Consider the following 20,584-nt stretch of genomic DNA (forward strand, 5'->3'; position numbering starts at 1 on the left):
TTCCTTATCAAATCTGACTGCTGGCATACAGTAGGATAATTTTATTTTCCAAATGTTCAAAGATAAGAGAATTTTACAAACAACTCCGGAATGCCTGTCATCGAATCTGTTATAATTTTCATCCGCTATTTGGTCATTTCTCTTTATTCACTTACCTATGTGTGTTAATGCCTGGTTAGCCTTCCACGAATCTGCCATGAGGATGAAGATTACTCCTTAGGCCCACAGTCAGAAGCTCCTCATGTTGAGGTGCCTGATACACAGGCCAAGCTTGCTTGTCCAGAGCTTGGCGAGCTGAATAATACTCTGTGTGATGGCTGCCTGTTAATACTTGTACCAACCACCTGGCCAGACACTGGGCCTTCAGAAACAAGGATGAAGGATGATGCTGCCTTCTAGAAGCACACTACTTATAGGACCCACGTGAGTTAGTGATAGAAAAGAGAGAAATAGAAAATGTGTTAGTGATTTATCTTTTATATGAAATGTAGACTAATCAGTGATGCTATGTTAAACTCTGTGTCTTCTTGGCATTTTGTGTTGTTGTTATACAATTAGATAAAGCAGGTTTGGATATATATATATATATATATATATCCTCAGCTAATACCAAGGACAGAACATTTTATGAGTCCTAGTTTACTCAGTGACCAACACTATGGTCCCCTGGAACCTTGAACTCTTTGGATTTTCTTATTCCAAAGTTCTAAACACACCATTGAACTAATCATATAGTGGAAGCAAAGGAAAAGCACACAGAAAGTGTTTCTGGTCCAGGTTGTTTGTGCTCTCAAAGTGGGAACAATGCTGTCAGGTCTGGAGCATCAGCAGTCAGGCAGGTGTGGCTTTCTTCTTCCCACCATACACTGGTAGCTTTTAAAACCCAAACGAAACAAAACCAACCAACCCAACCCAAAATCCAAACCGGTTGCTTCTGTTTTTTTGACTCTGTATTTACTATTTTTGATTGGTCAGAAACAAAGGTTACCTTTGATGTGACACCCCAGGATGATTTTTAAAAATAATTCTTATCAAGTTCTCCTCTGTCTATTGATGTTTGTTTTAAGTCTTAGTTTTAGAAGGAGCTTTTAAACTGAAAGAAGGTCAAAGCAGTATCTTTGTGACTGAATTCCTAGAATATGGAAAGGTGTTGAATCACTGTGAACTCTGAATGCATTGAAGGACATCCTTAGCTGTTAACTAAATGTGAAAGCAATGGTTCCAAGAAGGCAAGAGGGCTGGGTAAACAGAGCCCCCCATGTAGGGCAATAAAGCAGCAGCTCAGATGTGAGTTTCGTGTACTTCTGACCAGGTTCCTGTCCTGGAACACATGACCACGACACCGCATAGAAAGGTCTGTGACAATCAGTCACATATGGGCAGTGCCTGAAGCCCCTTCACATGCAAATAAGGCATCCTTAACATCCCAGACCAAGCCAATAGAAAGCATTTCTGCTCGTAGATCCCAACTCACCCCCAAATGTATATAAGACCCTGTCCACAAGGAATGAAACACACACACAAGTTATCTCATCAAAGACCATTTGAGAGCATCTGTCGTATAGAGAGCCTTAGCATTTTGGGGAGGAGAAATTCTCTCTGGAAGCTATTGCCACTGTCACTTCCTGCTCGGTGGCCCCAACCTGAGCTCCTAGCTGCCTACTCTGGAGCAGCAGCTGCCTCGGAAGTAGAGACCTGGCAGCTCGCCTAGATCCCTCCCCTTCAGAGAGTGCAAGTCTTTGTCCTCTTCATCAGGGCCAGAGCCCCACAGATCTCTGTAGACCATGTCTGGTATACAGAGCAGCAACTGGTGCTCAATGTGGGGTCCTTGACTTCCTTTAGGGTTACATAGATAGCATATTCGTTATGTTGGTGATATGACAGCTATATCATACTTCTGTCAGCAGGCCCTTGTTGGCATCTGCCTAGTGACTGGGTTTGGTGGTTGTTTATGGGGTGGATTCCCCAAGTGGGGCAGTCTCTGGTTAATCTTCATTGTCTTATTTTGTTTTGGTTTTTCAAGACAGGGTTTCTCTGTTCAGTCCTGGCTGTCCTGGAACTCACTCTGTAGACCAGGCTGGCCTCAAACTCAAAAATCCGCCTGTGTCTGCTTCCCAAGTGCTGGGATCAAAGGCGTGCGCCACCACTGCCCGGCTGTTCATTGTGAACTTAATCTGATTTAGAGTCACCATAGAGACATCTCTGAGTATGTCTATAAGGATGTTTCTAGAACGTTCTAACTGAATTTGAAAGGCCCACCTTGAAACGGGCAATGCTATTCCTTGGAGTAGGGTCCTGGGTTGAATAGGAAGGAGACAACGGACCAATCACCAGCATCCAATGCCCTCTGCCTCCTGACTGTGGCTTCAGTGTAACTAGCTGCAGTATGCTCCTGCTGCCATACCTTCTCTACCACCATGTGCTGGGCCTCCCAACAGGGAGCCTGGAGAAGCCCTGCCTTCCTGAAGCCGGTCCTGTCACATGTCCCATTACATCTATAAGAAAAGTCATGAGTTTTATTCTATCATTGTGAGATTCATTTCCCTGTCAGATTAGGAAGGAGTCACCTGGGGAGTATGCGCTGTAGTGTACCGTGAAAAAAGGAAAAGCATGTCCAAACTGGGCATTTGCTTATAAAAGTAAACTTCATTTTATTTTGCAAAAATCAGTAAGTATATATTTCATATCTGGTTTCTCTTTAAAATGTACATTATGTTTTTTTAAACAGACATGCAGGTTGATTTTTGCGTGCCAAATATCTTTCTTTGGATGTCTACTTGGAAGATTTCTCTCCTAAAACAAAGGTGCCAATATTGTCCAAAGCCGGTTCATTTATTTATTTATTTTACCAGAATCACTAATGTTAATATTTATTGAGAGGAAAGAAAAGCTGCAAGGCTTGGTCTTTGGCTTTTATGTTTGACTCAGCACTATAATTAAAATCTTACATCTGCTTTGAAGATAAACATTTTGAGAGAAATTTAATAAATTTTGTTTCTGCTGTGCAAAGGAGCTGCTATATCAAAGCCTTTAACTGGAGCTCCCGACTCCCTGCTGCCTGGCTATTACTTCCAGCCTATTTATTAGCTTTTCTTCCTGTAGCCTAGGACACACAGCTTCCCTTCCTTTCACTGAAGGCACAGCAAAACAACAATCTCTCTTCTTCTGTCTCCAGCATCATGTAAAGTGGGGCGTGATCCAAAGTCACAGTATCTGAATTTGCTTTGATTATCCTTTGTTTCTTAAACTTAAATTATTCTCTCGTATAATAGTTATTTGTTTACCTAGGGGAAAAAAAAGTCATTCCTTTAAAGCTGTAATAAAGCTAGATTTCAGGAGCATTTGAAACGATGCTGAAACAAAATCTGAAGAAAAGATAACTGTCTCTGGCCTGTTACTTTAAACTAAAAGAATTTTAGCTAAAGCAAAGAAAATGAAAATTTAAAAAAGAAGAAGAAACGAATTTTAGGTATTAGCTATTTCCCAGAAAATAAGACTTTAAAGGTTCATCTATTTATTCCCATCTTTTAATAAATTGTAAACAAGTTCAGGGTACTTTTGACAGTAGCCTATGAAGAATACTTTTGTAACATATCCTTTAGTATAGAATAATATGAAGAGAGTAGTGTAAATATGACTTTGTCATGTCTCTTATAAGCCTATTTTCCAGAAAAGTTTTATTTCAAAGCATCCTGATTTCAAAAGAAACCTAAAGCCATAGAGTTGAGCAAATGTGGGCTATGGGGTTAAAGTCATCGCCTTTTCTATCACCTGATGCACAATATTGCATGTACAAAAGCAAGTGGGGGAAAACCTATCTCATACTCCAGGCAGGATGTGCGGGACAGTGCATAGAGAGAGTGCTGGTCAGGTCAGAGGTGAAAGATGATACGGTCACCCAAGTCAGTAAGTTGTAAGCAATGTGAACACGTTATGCCCTTTCACCGAATTCAGATGAGATCAGTTAGAAATGGAACTGTCATAGCCACATATTTTGGAGAAAAATTCCCAAGCCAGGCGGATGTGGATGGGGATGAAGACATAGGCAGTGTATACCACCATAGCCACAATGGTCAGTATGATGGTGTTGAGCATCGATTGTTCCCAAGGCTCCATGACAGCACAGCAGGTGATGATCTGGTATTGATAATAGAGCCAGGCAAAATACTCCTTCACGCGCTTGAAATCCATGGCTCTTCCTTAAGCTGGGAAAAGTCTGCCTGTTATAGAGAACAACAAGACAGAAGACAAAGTAAGAAACCCAACGTATAGCCTTCTGGTAATTCACAGCAAAAACCTACTGTCTCATAACCTGGAAATTTGGTCATTTTCAGGCAACAGGTATCCATGTCAGTAGTCCTAATATGAACTTTGAGTGCTAAGTTTTTAATAGGGTTTTAATTGGTTTACTGTGGCTTTAAAAACATCATATGAATTGCCCCCCCTTCCCCTCCCCTCCTCTCTCCCTCCCAGATCCCTCTCTCCATCTACTTCCCAGAGAATGCTCTACTGAGCATCCACACTTTGGTGTGCTTTTCTTTTTTCTTGGGTTTCATATGGTATGTGAGTTGTATCATGGGTATTCCAAACTTCTTTTTGGCTAATATGCACTTACATAACATGTGTGTGTGTTTTTTTTTTTTTTTTTTTTTTTTTTTGTGACAGGGTTACCTCATTCACAATGATATTCTCAAGTTCCATCCATTTGCCTGTGAATTTCATGAAATCATTGTTTTTAATAGCTGAGTAGTACTCCATTGTGTAAATGTGCCTCATTTTCTGTATTCATTCCTCTGTTGAGGGACATTTGCATTGTTTCCAGCTTCTGGCTCTTATAAATAAGACTGCTATGAACATAGTGGAGCATGTGTTCTTGTTATATGTTGGAGCATCTTTTGGGTATATGCCCAGGAGTGGTATAGCTGGGTCCTCAGGTAGAACTATGTCCAGTTTTCTGAGGAACCACCAGACTCATTTCCAGAGTGGTTGTACCAGCTTGCAAATCACACCAGCAATAGAGGAGTGTTCCCCTTTTTCCACATCCTCACCAGCATCTGCTGTCAGCTGAGTTTTTGATCTTAGCCATTCTGACTGGTGTGAGGTGGGATCTCAGGGTTGTTTTGATTTGCATTTCCCTGATGACTAAAGATGTTGAACATTTCTTTAAATGGTTCTCAGCCATTTGGGAGTCTTCAGTTGAGAATTCTCTGTTTTACTCTGTACTGCATTTTTAATAGGGTTATTTGGTTCTCTGGAGTATAACTTTTTGAGTTCTTTGTATATTTTGGATATTAGGCCTCTATCGGACGTAGGGTTGGTAAAGATCCCAATCTGTGGATTGCTATTTTGTCCTATTGACAGTGTCCTTTGCCTTTCAAAAGCTTTTCAATTTTATAAGGTCCTATTTGTCAATTCTTTTTTTTTAAAGATTTATTTATTTATTTATTTATTTATTTATTTATTTATTTATTATATGTAAGTACACTGTAGCTGTCTTCAGACGCACCAGAAGAGGGCATCAGATCTCATTAAGGGTGGTTGTGAGACACCATGTGGTTGCTGGAATTTGAACTCCGGACCTTCGGAAGAGCAGTCGGGTGCTCTTACCCACTGAGCCATCTCACCAGCCCCATTTGTCAATTCTTGATCTTAGAGCATAAGCCATTGGTATTCTGTTCAGGAAAATTTCCCCTTTGACAATGTATTTGAGGTTCTTTCCCATTTATATGGGAGGAGATGGGGGAGAAGAACAGAGGGTCAGGAGTTTGAAAGTAGGCATGTAGCAGTGGGGGAGAGGGAACTGGGGGTAGTCACTAGAAAGTTCCAGATGCCAGTGACCCAAGAGGTTCCCAGGGCCCAACAGGGAGGACTTAGCCAAAATACCCAACAAAGGGGAGATAGAACCAGTAGAGACCATATTCAGTGGATAGGCATGGTCCCCATTGAGGGATGGGGCCACCCACCCACCTCAAAAATATTAATCCAGAATTCCTCCTGTCAAAAGGAAATGCAGGGACAAAGAGTGAAGCAGAAACTGAAGGACAGGCCACCCAGAGGATCCCACCTAAGGATCCATTCCATCTGCTGACACCAAACCCAGACACTATTGCTGATGCCAAGAAGTGCTTACTGACACAGGCCGGTATAGCTGTCCCCTGAGAGGTTCTGCCAAATACAGAGGCAGATGCTCACAGCCAAATATTGGATTGATCACGGGGACTGCAATGGAGGAGTTAGGGGAAGGACTAAAGGAGCTGAAGGAATTTGCAACCCCATAGGAAGAACAACAATATCAACCAACCAGACCCCGCAAAGCTCACAGGGACTAAACCACCAACCAAAGAGTACACATGGAGAAACCCATGGCTCCATTTGGATGTGTAGCAGAGGATTGCCTTATCTGGCATCAAAGGGAGGGGAGCCCCTTGATATTGTGGAGGAGGCTTGATGACCCAGGACAGGGGAATGCTAGGCTACTGAAGCAGGAGTGGGAGGGTGGGTGGGGAGCAATCCTTTATAGAGGCAGCAGGGAGGGAGGAGGGGATATGGGCTAATAATGGAGATGCATCCCTAAAAGCACAGAATGAGTTCAAAGTAACACACACACACACACACACACACACACACACACACACACCACTTAGTATACTTAACCTATTGAATACCAAGATTTAGCCACATAGTTCTTGAAATAGTAGCACAAAACTGACTGGAAACTGTGGCTCATTGCTGCTATCCAGGGTCACCAGAGTGTTACATGATATAGTAAAGGCCAGAAAAGGATCAAGATTCAAAATAGGGAGTATGGTTTATACTGGTCATGTACCACAATCAACACTGAAATATCACTTTCAGACTTCAGTTAGTTGGGTATGGTAGACACATGACTGCATGTTTTGATGGTAGGGTAAAGAGCATACTCAGTCTGTCCCCTGAGGGAGCATCAGAAACCTTTGAATGGACTGATCGAGATTTCTCTGGGTCTTCATTTCCTACTGATCCTGTTGTATACAGTTTTGATGTAGTATGTCTTGGCTTTGATCACAGATCTGTGTCAAGTCTCATGAGGCCTTCCAGTGAATCATTGGGCATATGAGTAGTTTGGGGGACCTCCAAAACAAATGAGAAGCCCAGATCAGCCTCTTAACCTTTCCATTCTTTCCACATGGAAGGATACAGTCTTCAAGGCATGTACCATTTTGGATGCACAGACAGACTCTCAAAAGCTGCCAATCTGATAGCACCTTGGTTTTGGACTTTTCATAGAACCGTGAAAAAATTGTTATTTATGTCCACTACTCTTAAGAACTTTGTTATAACAGCCCAAAATGAACCAAGGAATATACTCTTGTCAAAAATCCAACATCTATTCACAAAGTCACGGAAAGACTAGAGATACATGGGATATATCTCAACATAATAAAGGCAACCTACAGGTAGCTTATATCCTATCACCCCAAATAAAGAAAAACTCAAAAGTATTTCCACTAAAATCAAGAACAAAACAGAATGGTTCATTTTCTCCTTTCCTATTCAACATAGTACTTGAAGTCTTTGCTAGCACAGTAATATAAGAGGAGATAAAGAGGATACATGTAGGAAAGGAAAAAGTCAAAGTAGTGTAGTTTGCAGATGGTATGATTGTATGCATAAAACATCCTAATGTTTGCCAGAAATCTGCCACTACTAATAAACACACTCAGCAAATATCAGCAGGATATAGAATGGACACACAAAACCAGTGGCTTCATTTGCACAAATGACAAATGAAGCAAGAAATAACTCAAGGGAACAGTGTTATGACTCACAATAACCTCAACAACAGCAACAAACCACAACTGAGAGAGAGAGAGAGAGAGAGAGAGAGAGAGAGAGAGAGATTTCAAGCGGAAGTGAAAAACTTGTGCACTGAGAATCCAGAGACAACAAAGAAAAAGAAATGGAAGAAGATGAGGCAAAGATTTCCCATTGGCAGGGTTAACAGGGACAATTGCCATCCTACCAAAAGCTTTCTACAGATCCAATACATTCCCCACCAAAACTCTAATGTGGTTCCTCCCAGAAATTGAAAACACTCATCATAAATTTCATATGGAAATACAAAAGACATAAAACAATCCTGAACAACCAATAACTGCTGGGGATAGCAGTACCCCATATTTCAAATTATATTACAGAGTTATAGTAATAAAAGCAGCCTGGTACTGACATAAAAACATAAAAATAAAATGAAAATGTAATGATCGAGGACCTAATAAAAGATTAAGGAAAAGAAACAACCTTAGTCCCATCCATGAGAGAGGCCTTCATGATCACCTTGTTTTCAAGGCAGCCTCCCTTGTCTCTGCAGTGCTAGCTGGCCTGTGAAATTCCAGGAGAGACTCCTGTCTCCATCTCCCATCTGGCCATAGGACTGCTGAGATTACAGATACCCGCGATCACATCTGGCTTCACATATGGATTCCAGGGATCAGCCTGAGGTCACCAGGCTTGTATAGAAAGTGCTTTTACCCACTCGCTGGTCCCTAACTGAACCTCTTAGTACTACCACACTGCAGATTAGGTTTGACATGCAGTGTGGAAGGGACGGGAGCGTTCAAACTGCAACACAATGATGATTTCAATGGGCAAGACTATCTCAGAAACCAAGCTTTCCCCGGAATAGAAACAGCAACAGGGTGAGCACCAATACCTGAGATCTGTCAGTCCTGCTAGACAACCTAATATCTAAAAAATCTTACTCTTAACTAGCCATAGTTGCTGCCCTCTAACTACTTAGAATTTGAGATATGGCTAGGCGATTGGTGGAGGGTCCTAGGGTGTACTTATTAGGGATTTAGTGGCAGATGGTGCTGGGTGAAGGTAAATGGCTTAGTCAGATACACCTCTTCTCCTTAAGGAGTGTAGACTAGTTGGAAAGACAGATCTTAAACAGTTAGTACAAACCAATACATAATTGTCAGTCATACTAAGTGCCTGAAGGGAAAGTATAGTGTTCCAGGAGCATTTGTAAACCTGATCCAGTGTGAAGAAGAGATAAAATGTCAGGGATGATTAAAGCCCTAGCAGAGAGTAAGGGAAATGAAGAAGGGAGAACAGGGAGGCAGGGGAGAGGACTCACAGAAAGGTCAGAGGGAAGCCAAGCGTCCAGGGAAGAGGATGGGTAAAATCGATGAGACTAAAGCAACGCCTGATGCGAGTATAAGGCTAACAGTGGGAGAATGGAGTTAGACAGGCTAATTATTTGTCCTTTAACCTATGATTCTGGGGTGTCCCAGAGATTATTGACAGGAAGGACGGTGTACTGTTAGGAGGGAGGGGCTAAACTCACATATAGGGCACAGTACATCCTAAAGCCAAGGTGAAGTGGGCTTGCACAGCGACCACTTTGGAAGCTCTACACCTCAGCTCTCCTTGAGGGTAGTGCCTATTCAGAAGTAACCATATATTGAATATTTCTAAAAATCTGTAAATCTCTTTTCAGCTTTATTAATGAGATAATATTGTTCATTCAGGAATACCATTGACTTTTCTTCTCACTATTGTGGTTTTTATAAAATGCACTAATCAATCTCCTAGCTGATTTTTTTTTCTTTAAAATTAACTTTGTACTTGGGAAGCCATAGCAGACAATAATGACAGCCTTTTGGGAAACCCTGAGCCTTGGAAAGTATGGTATAGTAGGTGTCTAGCATTTAAAGCTGCTGAAAGTCAAACAATCATTAGAGAATTATCAGATAAAAACCATATGAACATATATGGGAAAATCATATAGCATATCTGTTACATCAGAAACAGACATTTTGACCAAAAATGCCACAATGGCTTGGAAATGGAAATTTAAAATTTACTTTCATGCTAACAACAAAACATTAAATTTATTGACTACTTCCAAAATATCTCATTTCTCAGTCCTCTAAATTGCCAGTTTGACCTGTGAAAATGCTTTTATAGAATTATTTTCTTGGTGTTTGTGTATTTGTGTGTGTGCATGCGTGCGTGGGCATGCAAGGGTACCTATGGAGACCAGAAGAAGGTGTTCAGTCCCCTGAAGCGAGTTATAGGCAGCTGTAAGTTGCTTGACATGGTGCTGAGGATGGAACCTCAGTCCTCTCTCTGCAAGAACAGCAAATGCTTACTCACTGAGCCACCTCTCCAGCCCCAGTGAAATCTGTTTGTATCATCCTGTCTCATTTTAATCTCAAGAGGTCTAACAGTTCACAAAAGGTATTGATTCTTTGATTTTTCTTTTCTCTGGATTCTTCTTTTCATTTATTGATGAGAAGAAAATTTAAAGATCGTTTATTCACCATTTCCTATTATTAAAAGGTGAGTAGAAAGAGCTAGTTTTTATTGGAAAGCCATCTGCTGCAATCTATTGTAGAATATGCACTATTTTTAGGTTCTAGATTTATTTTGGTAATCTATTTCTCCTTCCTTGTGAGTCTGTTTTGTATCTCCTAAGAGACAACATGTACAATGAGAGAGAGAGAGAGAGAGAGAGAGAGAGAGAGAGAGAGCAAGCCACCACCATTGTCACCACACTAGACAATGTGCTGAGTCATATGGGTGGGAGAATTCATTAACTCATGGAACAGAGTAATTTGCGTACAGATATATGGCCTCTGAATAGCAGTGGCCTCAGGAGGACATGCTCTGTTCCAGAAGGTACTGCAGGCCAGACAGGGAAATTCTTTTGGACCATGTAGCAGCCATGCCATGCATGAGGGGCTGGGAATGAACATGATGGAGACAGAAGGGGTATGGAAAAAACCACCAGGAAGAATGCTGAAAAAGATGCTGAATTTGGGGGAAACCATGACACAAATACAGTGAAATAGTTATCTGTAGTCACTTAGAACTAGATTTTACACACACGCACACACACACACACACATGCACACACAGACAGACAGACAGACAGATACACCCACATACACACAGAGACACACACAGACACACACAGAGACATGCACAGACAGATACAAAGACACAGCCAGACAGACAGACAGACACACACACATGCACACACAGACAGACAGATACACCCACATACACACAGAGACACACACAGACACACACAGAGACATGCACAGACAGATACAAAGACACAGACAGGCAGACAGACAGACAGACAGACAGACAGACACACACACACACACACACACACACACACACACACACACACACACACACACACGACGATAGCCAGAAGCTGATGTTGAATATCTTCTTCAAGCTGCTCTCCATGTTGTTTTTTGGGTAGGGTTTCTCACTGAACCTGGAGGTGGTTGACTCGGCTACATTGGCTGGCCAGTGAGCTCCAGGGCTCTGTTTGCCTTCGCTTCCTCTGCACGGGGCTTATAAGTGTGTGCCCATGCCTAGCTTTTATTTGAGTTCTAGGGATCTGAACTCTGTTCCTTGTCCTTACACGGGGCGTACTTTGCTGACTGTGCCACCTTTCCAGCTCCTCCAGTAGACATCTTAAAGCCTTAAAGGTTCACAATAAGATTCAAAATTAACATAATAACGTATATTACCTAATGCCGTTTCCTAGAGATGATTAAAAAGCAGGACTGGGAATGTCTGCTTTGTTCGTGCCTGCTGTGAATATATTTGTTTCTACTTACATGCCTTTCTAATGATGGCTACCCATACATGGGAAAAGGGAGAGTTTTTTTTTATTTAAAAAAAAATTCCATCTACCACTGTGTGATGCTGCCTGCCACCGAGTGAGTGTTGGGAGGTTCTGGGGGAAGGGGGAAGGGGGGTGATTAGCTCATGACAGCAGAGCCCAGGAAATTGCACCCCGATGAAAGAGACCCCAAAGAATCCTTGTTCCTCTGCTATGTGAAGACAAGGTAAAAGGACAGCCATGAATATTCTCCTCATATGACACTGTGTCAAATGGAGACTCAGCCTTGGACTTTCCAGCCTAGAAAACTAGAGGAGTGGATTTCTGTTGCTGATAATCTCTAGTCTACACTGTTACTGCAGCCTGTGCTGTGGAGGCTACCTGGTCTCAGCACCATCCCATTTCCTGAGACCATATTCACCCCTTCCTTATGTAAGATTTTTTTTTTTCCTGACAACCTATAGTTCAGGTTCTTGTCTGACAACAGAAGGTTTCAAAGCACATTTGTTACAAGTCTTACTGGGAACTGGTAAAATCTAAGGTTCTCATCGGTAATGTGTACCTTAGCATGGTTGACAGCCCCAACACAGAGTTTTTGCCAAGTAAAGGTTGAGAATTATTGGGATTTGGGAACCAGGGGGAAATACTACATCTAATCTAGTTCTAGGGGCTGGCGGAACGGTTCAGTGCTTAAGAGCGCCAACTGCTCTTCCGAAGGTACTGAGTTCAAATCCCAGCAACCACATGGTGGCTCACAACTATCTGTAATGAAATCTGATGCCTTCTTCTGGAGTGCCTGAAGATAGCTACAGTGTACTTACATATACTAAATAAATAAATCTTAAAAAAAAAGAAAGAAAATAGTCACTACAACAGTGGAAACATAATATCGACGGCTTAGAAGTCTCCAGAGTGCGATTGCATAATAGAATGGCCAGTGAGTTGTTATTTTCTATTCCTCGATGCTTTTCAACCAACAGGTGAAGATTCGCACTACATTTAGAGGCAGTGGGAAAGGAATGAAAGTGCTTTCTCCCAGGTGAAGGGAGAAGACCGACACTTCTGACCCACATTAGTCAAGTGCGCAACTTCCTTCTGCCTTAAGTGGATAAGCAATAGAGTAAGTGCAGCAATTAAGATGTACATGTCCCAACACGGTGCATTTAGTCAGGAAGAGGATGCTGTGAGAGGAGCATGCAGGACCGGCTGGGCTTGCAGAGGAACTATTGTCTAATTGTATTGTCTACTCTGTGCAATAGGAGTGGTAGAGAGTTACCCAACTGCAATGAAAGACGATTCCCATGTGATTTGGGACTGCGACCTTCGCCTTGGGAATATTGCAGAGGGCACAGTCTTAGGTGTCCTTTTCTGATCAAGCAAAACATGACAGCAAAATGAACTTCAACAAAAAGGCCTTTCTTAATGAGGAATTTCCTTTTCTGCATCTTGGCTGCCCTCTTGGTAACAGCTACGTTTCTCCTTGAACCTAAGAGTCAAGGGCTGAAAGGTCAGAAGGGCCAAAACTGATTCAGGCAGACTCCTTCCTGACTCATTTTTGAATTCCATAGCAGTCATTGGGGTGTGTGTGTGTGTGTGTGTGTGTGTGTGTGTGTGTGTGTGAGAGAGAGAGAGAGAGAGAGAGAGAGACAGAGAGACAGAGAGACAGAGAGACAGAGACAGAGAGAGAGAGACAGAGAGAGACAGAGAGTCCTTCATAATTAGAATCTGATAAAAGGTGTCTTGTCTGTGGTAGAGAAAGAGATCTGAATTGACTGTGTCTGTATTCAGAAGTAGCTTTCTTTTAAAGAGTTCAATGTGATTTATGCCAACACAACCCTTCCTTTCAGTAATTCATTTATTAAATGAATTGGGAGTGCAGTATTTCCTTCCAAATGGTATAATACAGAAAAGACAGGCAGGGGAGTGGGGTGCAGGAAGTGGGAGAAGAGAGAATGTGACTTCACAGTTGATAAGACTACTAAACCAGATCAATACACACAATAGCCAATGTTGACCGTGTGTGTCTATGATACAATGCCGGACAATGGGACTTTGTCTCTGTTGTCTTCTCAATAACTAGTAAGTCATGGAATTAAGCAAAATATTAGATAAACTCTACTAGATTGGCACACTACAAGAGACCCAACTAATTTTTCTTAAACCTATTAAAATTGCCCAACTCCTCCAAACCACAAACATACATACATACATACATACATACATACATACATACATACATACAAACAAACACCAAAGAACAAGCAAAGTGTACAAAATCGTCACAGCCCAGAGGAGCTCACGGAGACACAATGGCTAAGTGGGGTATGAAGCCCCAGATAGAATCCCGGGCCAGAAAAAGGATGGTAGGTTTGAAAATGAGGGAAATCTGAACAAAGGATTTTTCTTAATGCTATTCCAATACTGTCTCATTAATTATAATGAACATGTTCCTGCCAGTGTGAGCATTCAATAGGGTAAACTGGGTATAAGTCTCATGAGACTGCTGTAATGCCTTCTTGATTTTTAAGCACATTAAAAAAATCTTGTTCTAAAAAAAAAAAGTCCATTTAAAAATTTCCAAGGAAAAATAATAACCAAGGAACTGCTGGAAAGTTCAGCTGACTTTTAAAAAGTTGTTTATTTATTTTGTGCATATGACTGTTCTGCCTGCATGCATACCTACACCCCTTGTGTGATCCCAATGCCCGAGGAAGCTAAAAGAGGCCATCAGATCCTCTGAGACCGGAGTTTCAGACTGTGAGGAGTCCCATGTGGGTGCTGGAAATTTAAGCCAGGTCCTCTGGAAGGGTAGCCAGTGTTCTAGACCACTGAGCCATCTCTACAACCCCCTTCCTGGTCACCCTTTTCTTCTTGTTGTCTTCTTTTTGAGACACTCTTGCCATGTCACCCAGGCTGTCCTGAGAACCGCGATGCTCATACTCCAGTGCTGGGTTATAGGTGAGTGACATCATACATTGACAATTGGGTAGCTTCTGGTAGCTTTGCTTATCCTGTTCTTCCTTTCTGGAAACCTTTTCAGAGTAATTCTGGTATCATAGATAAAAACTACTACTACTAAAAAGCAAAGTAACTAGAAATGAGAATATAAAAACAACAGTATTCTATGAAGTGCTGACATTACTAAGCACAATAGAGAAGTTTAAAAGTTTGTGCTGTGATCCAGAGTAGACACAGAAACTTGAATGAATGAATGAATGAATGAATGAATGAATGAACTATCCCAAGATAAGCTAAGGACTAACCTCCTGGCCCCATGAATGCTATATAAAACAAAAAGCTATTCACTTTCAGTTCCACCAAATAAGTTTCTTAACAAAATGAGACAAAACCAAAACTGACTTAACTCCTGTGCTAACATGTTTTTTTAAATTATTATTTAAAAAAAAAAAAAAACTTTTCTTGAGACTAGGTCTCATGTAACCCAGCCTTAAACTCATTTTTGTAGCCAGCGATGGTCTTGAACTCTTGATCTTCTTACAACATCTATTTTCCAAGTACTAGAATTACGGGTGTGTACAATCATGTCATTTATATTGTACTGAGAATAGATCCCAGGACACTTTACTAACTGAGCTTCCTCCCCACAATTCTACTCTACCTTCCTTTCCCTTTAAGGTGTTTCTGAACTCTCAGCAGGACAGTGCTTAGCCTTTCATGGAGATTTGAAATCTTGGTTCCCAGTAGTCACATATGGCAGCGGGCTTCCATACTGAACAGCACGGATGTAGACAATATTGAGCAGCAAGGGTGTAGGATATCCTGTCATTGCAGGAGAGTTTCGTGGACAGAGCTGAGGAAGCTCATGATACTTTGCTCAGATGAGTAAGACAGCTTACCAACTTGTCTTTCTTCCAGCTTATACTTTTCATTGTTCCTAATTTTAACTTTTAAAACCTACAGACTCTCTGCTTGAAAACCTTTAGTGAGTGGTCCTTCCTTTCCTAAGACATGAAAGGACTCGTTCACAGATCTGTATGATTTGATTACTCCACTGCTCCAGAGTCATCTCCGAACTCTTATGCTAAGAGACGTTGACGTCAAAGTATTAATATTTTAATCCCCATTCTTCTGTCTCCTATTCTGTTACTCCTTTTCTCTGCCAGATAAAATCCAAGTTATTTTCATGACCTAATTCCTATAACCTTCTTCATATTAAACAACCTCAGACAACCTTCTCTTTCAAGGAACACACGTTGTTTTCTTCTATGTATTAATCATGGCACTAACATTTTAGCACGTCATAGTCACACACAATCCCTTTCCGCACTGGATGGAAGGCATATGTGGTAGGCACATCATTATACCCAGAACCTGTCTGGGAAGACAGTTGGCCAAATGACCCACAAACCATGTGGGTTCCTCAGACCGGAAGACATTCTCAGATGTGTTTCCCAAGTAAACCTAAGTAGTATGGTTTCCCCAGTAAGATTCAGAGCCCCAAAGAGATGTTTAGGAACTCATAGTCTGCTTTAGGCAATGGCTTTACACAAATTGTTAATTCAGTATCTGCTAATTCAATACCACCTGTCTTTTTGAGGAATAGAAAAGAGAAAGCCATTTACACACACACACACACACACACACACACACACACACACACACACACTGACACAATGCCGTTTTAGTTTCTCGTGTTAAAGTTCCACCAGCAAGCAGTAAAGAACACTTGTACACTGGATGTAAATCCCACAGGTGCTTATACAGTACTTGTTCTAGGTGACTAGAACTTTAAGATGAATTAAAAAGTGGTTCTGATGGGGAAACTATCTCAGACTGGGAACCCCTGGAGAGTCATTTGCTACTGTAACCTTCCTCCCTTTCTTCTTCCCTTCCATTCCCTTGTTCTCCCTCCCTTCTTCCTCTTCATGTCCCCTTCATTCTCATCTTGTCTATCTGTCTGTTTTCCTTCGTGTCACAAGGTGTTTATATTACAAAACAAAAATAATCAATAGTTTCTTTTAGTGATGAGGTGGAAGTCAGAATAACACAGCGTGTGTTGTTACTTGCAGTCATATGACCTTACACTGTTTGTTAAAGACACGGTGGAGTATTCTAACTACTTCAACAGTTGAGGGGCTGGTGTGTTTTATAGGAAAACACTCTCACCTATTATTTATGTGTGCTAATTGAATAGCCTATTGCAGTAAGAACCAATCAACCAATTTATCTATGTGATCATCGCTCCAAACTTCACTTAGAAAGGCATCACAGTTTCTGAACAACATACGTGTGTGCCTTGGGCAGGGCCGCCTTCTCTTCTTGTGCAGGCTGAGCAAAGTGTGACTTCCCAAGCTTGTCACAGGCACCAAATCCTAAGCTGCGTCTTCCCTGAGCACAGTTAAAGTCACAGAGATGTGCAATGTAGTTTACTTTGTGTGCGTGTGTATGTTCTGAGGCTAGAACATCTTCAGTTTTTCTCTACCTTATATTTTTAGACAAGGTCTCTTACTGAAGCTGAAGTTCACTATTTTGGCCGGATTGACTAGGCACCAAGCTCTTGGGATCCACCCATCTCTGCCCCACCTCGCTCTAAATATGTGCTACAGCACCTGGCTTTTTCCATGGATTCTGGGGATTGGAACTCAGGCTCTCAGGTTTACGTAGCAAGTGCTCTACCCATTGAGGCTTCTCCTCAGCTCTGCAGCATGTAATGTTTTTTATATAATCAGCAACATGGACGTGGCTTAAGTCTTTATAATTAATGGCACAACTCATACAGTGTCTGTGTAAAAATAAAGCATGGTTAGTTTATTGGTTATTATTTATTGAGTATCTTGCTTTAGGATTTGGGGATGACTGCAATGCCTTCTGTGCACTATGGAAACTTCCAACTTTGCTTAATATCTCCCAGGGTAGAAACTGCCTTTTCAATCTGCTAAGTTTTCATCAGCAACCAGTTCTCCACTCTGACAGCAGAAGAGAATATTAGAAGTCAGACTGGAAACCCAAGTCTTTAGTGGAATGTAAAAAGAAACCAGGGAGTTTGTGATGAATGAAAGGCAGGGAGAAAATTAAATGACCATAGAGCAATTGATGGATTTTCTTTCTGCATTCATGATACCTGGGTTGACTCTATAGATGCCCCAGGAGGAAGAATCAAGCAATGGTGATGAACACAGGTCTTTAGAGCAACTGAGTTAAATCGAGTTACACTGTGTAACTTGTACTTGGGAGTGAGTTACTTAAAGGAGAGTCAGTGACAGTACTGCCAAGTAGTTAGGGCAGAGTGTTTTGTGGCTTCACCAACTCTAGTGTGTCTAATTTCTATGAATAAGAACAAAAGCAGAATACCACAAAACATGTTCTATCAGCCCAATTATCAACTGACACCATTGGGCAGCATGGTGTACACTGAATAACTGATTTCAAGGTAGTTCTTTTTTTTATGTTTTGTTTTGTTTTGAGGGTACCCAATTCAGACTCCAGATGAATTAATGAATGAAGGACTCACAGCTGAGAGAAAAAAAATCAGAATTCAACTTCACTGAAAGTATTCACTGAAATTTAGGGTATATAAAATTCAGATGCTTATTCAAATTCAATGTTGGGGGACTATCAAAAAGATGTTATTTCAAAACCATAAATTGAGGAAGTATATTAATATGGAAATGGATAGGAAGAGAGTTTATAATGGTATGTCAGATGACAAGCTGTGTGTTCTTCTACTGATGTCTCATCATTACTGATCTCGAGACAAGGCAAGAGTCCCTGTGCATTTTGGGAAGTCCTTCAATGGAGGGATGGGCTTCTGAGCCTAGGCTTGACTTTGTGGTTCTTAGGTTGGGTGTGCTCTTTATTACCACTCTATTAAAAATAAAACCCTGCTACTCTATGATGACAGAAAGGAAAGCATATAGACTTCTGGGCTATTACTGCCAAAGGCTGCTAACTTGATTTTAGAAGTAAAACACAAACAAATCTTCAAAATGATGTGGCTTTAAAGTTATTAGAAGTTTCTTCAAAAAGTCATTAAAAGCACAGCTATTTGTAGGACAGCATGGTTTGATACTCAAATGGGAACTGTCCAGATGTCTGTTGTCAAATGTGCACATCTCTTCTGTGTGTGTGTGTGTGTGTGTGTGTGTGTGTGTGTGTGTGAGAGAGAGAGAGAGAGAGAGAGAGAGAGAGAGATGGGGGGGAGGGAGGGGGAAGAGAAGGGGGAGGGGGACAAAGTGCATGTGTAGGGATAGGGGACAGGCAAAGGAGGAGGCCAGGGTGTGTGAATGTGTATGTGTGTAGTATGTGTATTCATGTGTATAAAGTGCATATTAGGGGACAGGGAAGGGCAGGTTGCATGTCTTTATGTATGTGTGCATGTGTGTGTGTGTGTGTGTGTGTGTGTGTGTGTGTGTGTGTGTGTGTATTTAGCATGTACATTTATGGGTGGCCAGGGAAGGCAGGCTGCATGTTCCTGCCAACACTTTCATTCAAGACGTTTTTTTTTGTTTTGTTTTGTTTTGTTTTGTTTTGTTTTTTGAGACAGGGTTTCTCTGTGTAGCCCTGGCTGTCCTGGAACTCCCTTTGTAGACCAGGCTGGCCTCAAACTCAGAAACCCTCCTGCCTCTGCCTCCCAAGTGCTGAGATTAAAGACGTGTGCCACCAAGTCCGGCACATTCAAGATTTTTTTTTACCGCCAGCTTTATCAGTAGATACAGTTCTGTCAAAAGCCAGCACACCTGTGGTGATTTGTTAGAGCAGCTTCAACAGGTATCCTTGAGGACAGTGGTATTGCCACACACAATTCCCTCCTCTGAGCAGAGTCAGCATCTCCCAGTGCCAGCGTTGTGGGCCATAACTGGGTCAGGGGCTTAAATTATCCTTATGAAGATGAACACATTGAGGCCTCACAGCCTACAGTGAGCATGTGGATCTAGGAGAGGCTGAAGGTTGGGGTGATCATATGGGTGAATTGTGGGTCCTGTCTGGGGTTGAACTTAGCCCTATGTGTGTAACTCACTCTGAGTAACGTAGCCACTCCTTCCCTAAGTTTCTTCAGCTGGGGAGTAAGAATGGTATCAGATGCTCAAGCCCATATCTGCCAGGAGGATTAGAGAGATGAAGTCTTACAGCAATATTCTGGAAGGGCTCAGTTGTATTAGCTAATATAATAACTATTCTATACTGGTATACTCTCATTAGATTCTCAAGACCAGGCAAAGAGTGGAAGACATCAGTACCTCCTTTTATACCGAGCAGGTGATTTTTCTCAGTTACTAACCTAGAAATTATGTTTAGGAAGACTGTCATTTGGAATTTTTATTTGGGTCACAGGTGGCTACCATAATGGAGGTAAAAGTCACAGCCTGCTCTGTAGTAACTGCTTTCTGCAGAGCACATCGCACGCACAGAGCCCTGTGCGAAGCCCTTCTCCTCCATCAGCTCATTTCCCAAGATGAAGAAGTGGAGGCTTCAGGGTTTATGTAATTATTGCATACTTGGGTGTCTAGCTAGAGCTGATCTTGGGGTTTGGCCTGGGATGCTGTAATATTGAAGCCCAGGAGCTTCTGACACAACACGGTGCCTCTGATAGTAACTAATGCTGTGTAAGCATCCAAAGAGGATGTTTGGAACCGGTGAAACCTATACTCATTATTGCCATCAATAAATTAAAGTATGTTGAGATAAAGAAACTAGTGCCAGCTACTCTAGAACTATAAATCTTTGGAAACACGGCTACAGAAAGGAAAGTATGGATAGATATCTTTCACCCACACTTTCCCATGAGGTCGTAGGCACTTTTCTAAGAATTAGAGAAGGAGCAGGCAGTCTAGTTTTTTTTTTTAGCCTGCTTCCGTTTCTTTGTAATAATAAATAATAATAATGATAATGCTAATTATCTTAAAACCTAAAATAAAATGTTTGCCCTTCTGTGAATAGTGGGCATTTTCACTTTCATTATAAATATTTTTATTTTGGAAGACAATGTTT

General features: G+C 41.5%; 1 protein-coding gene across 4 annotated transcripts in view; it reads right to left on the reverse strand.

Moving 5' to 3' along the window:
* Positions 1-2,626: 2,626 nt before the first annotated feature.
* The window catches only part of Sptssb (serine palmitoyltransferase, small subunit B), a 41,826-nt gene continuing 23,868 nt past the window's right edge, over positions 2,627-20,584 (reverse strand). For 3 of the 4 annotated variants that reach the window (XM_030252751.1, NM_133675.3, NM_001164210.2), the window contains one exon: positions 2,627-4,220. In XM_030252751.1, the coding sequence (XP_030108611.1) occupies positions 4,201-4,220 (20 nt within the window). In that variant the 3' untranslated portion in view covers positions 2,627-4,200. The remainder of the gene's footprint in view (positions 4,221-20,584) is intronic. The other variant, NM_001286959.1, reaches the window with a different exon arrangement.

The sequence above is a fragment of the Mus musculus genome, chromosome 3 (assembly GCF_000001635.26).
Source record: "Mus musculus strain C57BL/6J chromosome 3, GRCm38.p6 C57BL/6J".
Lineage (NCBI taxonomy): Eukaryota > Metazoa > Chordata > Mammalia > Rodentia > Muridae > Mus > Mus musculus.